Source organism: Hordeum vulgare, chromosome 5H (assembly GCF_904849725.1).
Source record: "Hordeum vulgare subsp. vulgare chromosome 5H, MorexV3_pseudomolecules_assembly, whole genome shotgun sequence".
Taxonomy (NCBI): Eukaryota; Viridiplantae; Streptophyta; class Magnoliopsida; order Poales; family Poaceae; genus Hordeum; species Hordeum vulgare.
The window spans coordinates 323313185-323317699 of NC_058522.1; the positions used below are offsets into that span (position 1 = coordinate 323313185).

The window sequence follows — 4515 nt, forward strand, 5'->3', positions numbered from 1 at the left end:
TGTGCTTTCCAAAGATGACATGCACATTAATGAAAAGATGAGGCCCCTCGGAGTCCACATGATCACGGTCGAATGCACTATTGAGCTTCATATATGCTTGACCGAACGAGCGGGGAGTAATTTTAAAAAACCCCATTCTTCTGTCTGTCAGGAAGTCAGAGATCACCTCGCGAATGGTGTTGAACTGCACTTGAAGGTTAGGCATTGAAACGATGGTGGCAATCGCCCATTCCTCATGCATTTGGGGAACTGCTTGTGAGAGAACACGAACCCTAGCTGGTCGTCCCTCAACATTAATGGCATGGTTCTAGTTTGATACTCCCTTCATCTTAAAATAAGTGTTTTAATCTTAATACAATTTTAGTAAATATTTATTTTTTAGAAGGAGGGAGTACTACGAAACCGGAACGTCTTGCTGCACGAAGAGGAGTGCAGCTGCAGCTCCGGTGGGACTTTGGTGGCTCGGCGCTCACATGGCCAGGCCAGTGAGAGCAGCATGCTTTGACGTTTTGTATCAATGAAGTAAATATCAGCGTTGCATGTGTGTTTTTGTTTTCTGTTTACCTAAAAAAGCTTGGCCACCGGCACTCCACGTGAGCCCAAAAGCACTCAGAGTGGCTCGGGGGACGAACGTTATCCGATTTTAACAGTTGAGGACTAGATTTTTCTCATTTTCGAGTTGGGAGACTATTTCTGAAATATCGATAAAGTTAGGACAATTCAACAGGTCAATCCAAACGGACGGCGATTTTGTCCGTCTTTTGTCTATTTGGGTCGGCGAGGCGGACAAGAACGTCCGGTTCCTCAAATGGGTCGGCGTAAGCGTTCAATGCTGGTCGGATCCATTTTTGTCGGCGTGCGGAAAAATACATAAAGTGCATAATTAAACATTAAAAGACTGCCACGAAGGCTGGCAAGAGTACACGCGTCCGCGTTACATTAGATAAGCATAAAAAAACTAAAACTACGAGGGCAGCCCTAGACATCGTCGTCGTTGTCATCGGGGCCGTTGAGGTCGACCAGCGTAGGCGCAGGGCCGGCCCAGGGGAACGCCGTGTTCCAGAGCGCAGCTGCCTGCGCCTCCGTCCTGTCCCGCCGACGCGGGCTGTGCTGGTGGCGGTAGCAGCGCAGCAGCACGGGTGCACTCCTCCTCCTCCGCCTCGTTCTCCACCTCCATGAGCCGAAGGCCTTCGGCGCGCTCCGCCAACAGGTGCTGCGCCCTCCAGTGCTCGAGGTAGGCTTGCTTCTACTGCGGTGTCGCGCCCAGCCAGATGGGTGGCGCCGTGACGAACTCGTGGACGACGTCGGTCCATTGGTAGACCTCCCACGGCTCCGTGGGCTTGGGCTTCGACGGAGGTGGCACGACGCAGTCGCCGACGGCCGACAGCACGATGGCCTCCGCGAGCTGCTGCTGGTACACCGCCTCCTCGTCGGCCCTGCGCCGCGCTTCCTCCTCGCTGTCCCGGAGGACAGATGCGAGCGTCGCCTGGTAGGCGGCCTCAACCTCCTCGTCCTCGTCGCTGACGACAGGCGGGGGCGGCGGAGGGCCTCCTGGCTGCACTTCGCGCACGCCACGACGGCGCTGCTTCTCGTAGTCCACCGCGAACCACACCTCCCAGTTAGGGGAGTCGGCCGCGTACATAGGGTCCCGCCGCTGCTCCGTCGTGAGCAGACGCCGACGACGGCTCACCTCCTCCGCATGCCAGTCGTGCGGCAGCGTGACATCGGGGTAAGGGAGCGGCATGCGGTGCTCCCATTGCCACCGCGCTTGGTGCACTGGGACGCTCACGCGCTGGCGAGGCCGGTGGGAAGACGCCGGCGGGGAGATGGCGCGGGGCTAGAGCGGGGCCTTGCCCTTGTTTGAGAAACCGCCAGCCATGGTGTGCTAGGGTTTTGGTCGCCGAGGAGGTGGCTGGATGTGGATGGGCGTGGTTCTGAAAGCAGATGGTGGAACCCATCGCACGCTCGGATTAAAAAAGGCCGACCGCGATCGCTGACGCGTGGGCCTGAGGATGACGACTGTCATAAATAATGTTGGCCGCGGTGGTTGGAAGGGAACAACGAGCGCGCGTCCGCGTCCGCGTCGATGCATTTCAGTCCCAAATTTGGATCGGAAATGGATCGGCGCGGACGCATTTTGGCAATGGGTCGACGCATTGGGTCATCATTTTGTTCGCGCCGACCCAAACAGACGATGACAGACGAAATGGGTCGCTCCATTAAAGTTGCTCTTAAGTTATGAAAAAAATACTTTTCCTTTAAAACTATGATTTTGTACAATAATTTACAACGGAAAACATTTTCTAAAGGAAACTGTTGTGTTTTAGGTTACCTCAATTCACATATGCGTGGTCCAGATTTGACTGGTGCCTTTATCTCCTTGTTTTGTTTCATCCTTGTATCATGTCGCTTTTTTTGTCTTGTTTGTTGTGTGTGAGATGTTGTGTTGTACTGTTGTACCGTTTCATTGTAACCCTTTTTATTAATTTAAAGCCGGACAATGGCCTTTTTTTAAATGAAACGCCATGGTTATCAATTTTGCTTCAGAATTTTTCATTCTTTGTTTCTTGCGTGTGTTTCAGTACGCTAACGAAACCCAACCCACGAATCGGAAAGTTTTTCGCTCGCGCACATGGACACCTCCTTTTGGCATTTGGATGATTCCGTCTTGGAATGGTGGGACAAGCGGACGGACATGACGAATCCCAACCGATGTGTTTTTGCCTTTCTGACAATGCTTGTCTTTTGGACTGTATGAAACGAGTGTAATGCTCGGATCTTTCGACACAAGAGCGCACCTCCGCCGGTCCTGTTGAAAAATATCATTGATGCCGCCAAACTGTGGGTTACCGCGGGGCCGGTCCTGTTGAAAAATATCATTGATGTCGCCAAACTGTGGGTTACCGCGGGTGCTAAGGAGTTAGGGTATCTTGTGGTGTGTGAGTAATTGTCATGTCGCAGCGTCGCTTCCGTTGTAACACTCTTAAACTCTCCTCTCTTATTTAATATATGAGGTAAATCTTTTACCTCCGTTTTAGAAGAAAAAAAAGTACGCTAACGAAGCCTGGGCAACAAAACGAAACCGTCTGCTAATTTATTTGGAGCACTATATTGTGGGGGTACAAAATCATGACACAGAAATCCCAAACTAGTGGAGATTTCGTTCATTTGGAACACAAAAGTGGCCACGGCGCATTGCACGAATCCCAAACGCATGCATCTTCTTGCGGCTCAAAACATCGGTATAGCGCACACATGTCTGATGCTCCATCATACTGCTATATAGTAGTAGCTAGGTACACACATAGTTGAACATCCATGCACATCAATAATTAAGAAAATAATTACTATTCATTAATTGCCTGAACAGGTAGGTCAGACACATCACACATACACATCGGCTAAAGTACAGCAAGGAGATGACTGTTCAGTCACTCATACGGACGCGTGCATGCATGCCGCGTAAATATATATGCGCACACACACAGTGTGTGTGCAAGGTACAGACATAGGCATACTCTTTTATTTTATTTTTTATTGCTCAATATCGTACGTATGAGCACTCCATCAACGTAGATATTAAGCTCCACACAAGCGCGTCCATGCATGCACGTAGGAAGGAGTATCTGATCCCTGCTAGTGGACCCTGCACAGAAACGAGGTATATAATTGGTCAGAGAAAAACACAATATATGTAACATGCTAGTCGTCCGTTTTTCACTCTTTTGTTACTATATTTACTTCCTAGCTCTTAAACACAGAAGATGAGATGCCCATGCATGCATGCATGCATGCATTTGGATGAGTAGAAGAAAGAAAAGAAGATATATACTTGTTGCAGTCGGTGGACATGCTGATGGGGAAGGGCACGCTGACGCCGCACTTGCCGGGCACGCCGGAGACCTTGCCCATGTTGATGGCCTTGATGCTGGTAGCGAGGCTCTTGAGGCACCTGCACGCCGTCTGCCGGTCCGGGCTGCTGCGGGCCAGGCCGTTCAGCCCCTGCACGCCGGAGCAGCACTCCTTGCTGATCGCAGAAGCCCTCCCCGTGACGTACGCCACGCACGGCGCGAGCTTGGAGTCCACCTGCCCGCACGACAGCGCCGCCGAGGCCTCCCTGCCGGCCATCATCAGCACCACCGCCGCCAGGACAACGGCGGCCGCCACAGCCTTGCTGTTGAGACGAGCCATCGGTTAAGCTATCTGGCTAGCAGGTGATCAGATGAGTGGGTGTGGTGGTGTGGAGGAAAAGGGTGTGGTTTGGAGGGTATAAATAGGGGGTAGAGGTGAACATGCAGGGCATTTGATGCCCGTCGCTGCCAGGTCGTTGGCGGGTGGAATTAATTCACAACAATGCCGATCCACCATGCAAGTGCATGTACTCGCTAGAGAGTACGCTGGCTCTCTTTGCAATTGGCATGTGTCTCTTTGCTTTTATTTTGTTTTTTTACACGTTTTTTTTATTTGCGGGAAGAAAAATCTTCACGCCGTAGTATGGGTACATCCACATCCATG

At 51.4% G+C, this 4515-nt stretch overlaps 1 protein-coding gene across 1 annotated transcript; it reads right to left on the minus strand.

Annotated features, from left to right (window-relative positions):
- Window positions 1-3332: 3332 nt before the first annotated feature.
- On the minus strand, window positions 3333-4255 carry LOC123398303 (probable non-specific lipid-transfer protein 3). Its single transcript, XM_045092782.1, has 2 exons — window positions 3833-4255; window positions 3333-3646 (listed from the first exon to the last, which is right to left on the minus strand). Exons 1-2 carry the CDS (start codon window positions 4189-4191, stop codon window positions 3637-3639), a joined length of 369 nt encoding a protein of 122 aa, XP_044948717.1. The 5' UTR covers window positions 4192-4255; the 3' UTR covers window positions 3333-3636.
- Between the last annotated feature and the right edge of the window lie 260 nt (window positions 4256-4515).

What these genes read in the sequence shown, in the direction of transcription:
- LOC123398303 (XM_045092782.1), bottom strand. Translation starts at nt 4,191, where the DNA reads ATGGCTCGTCTCAACAGCAAGGCTGTGGCGGCCGCCGTTGTCCTGGCG.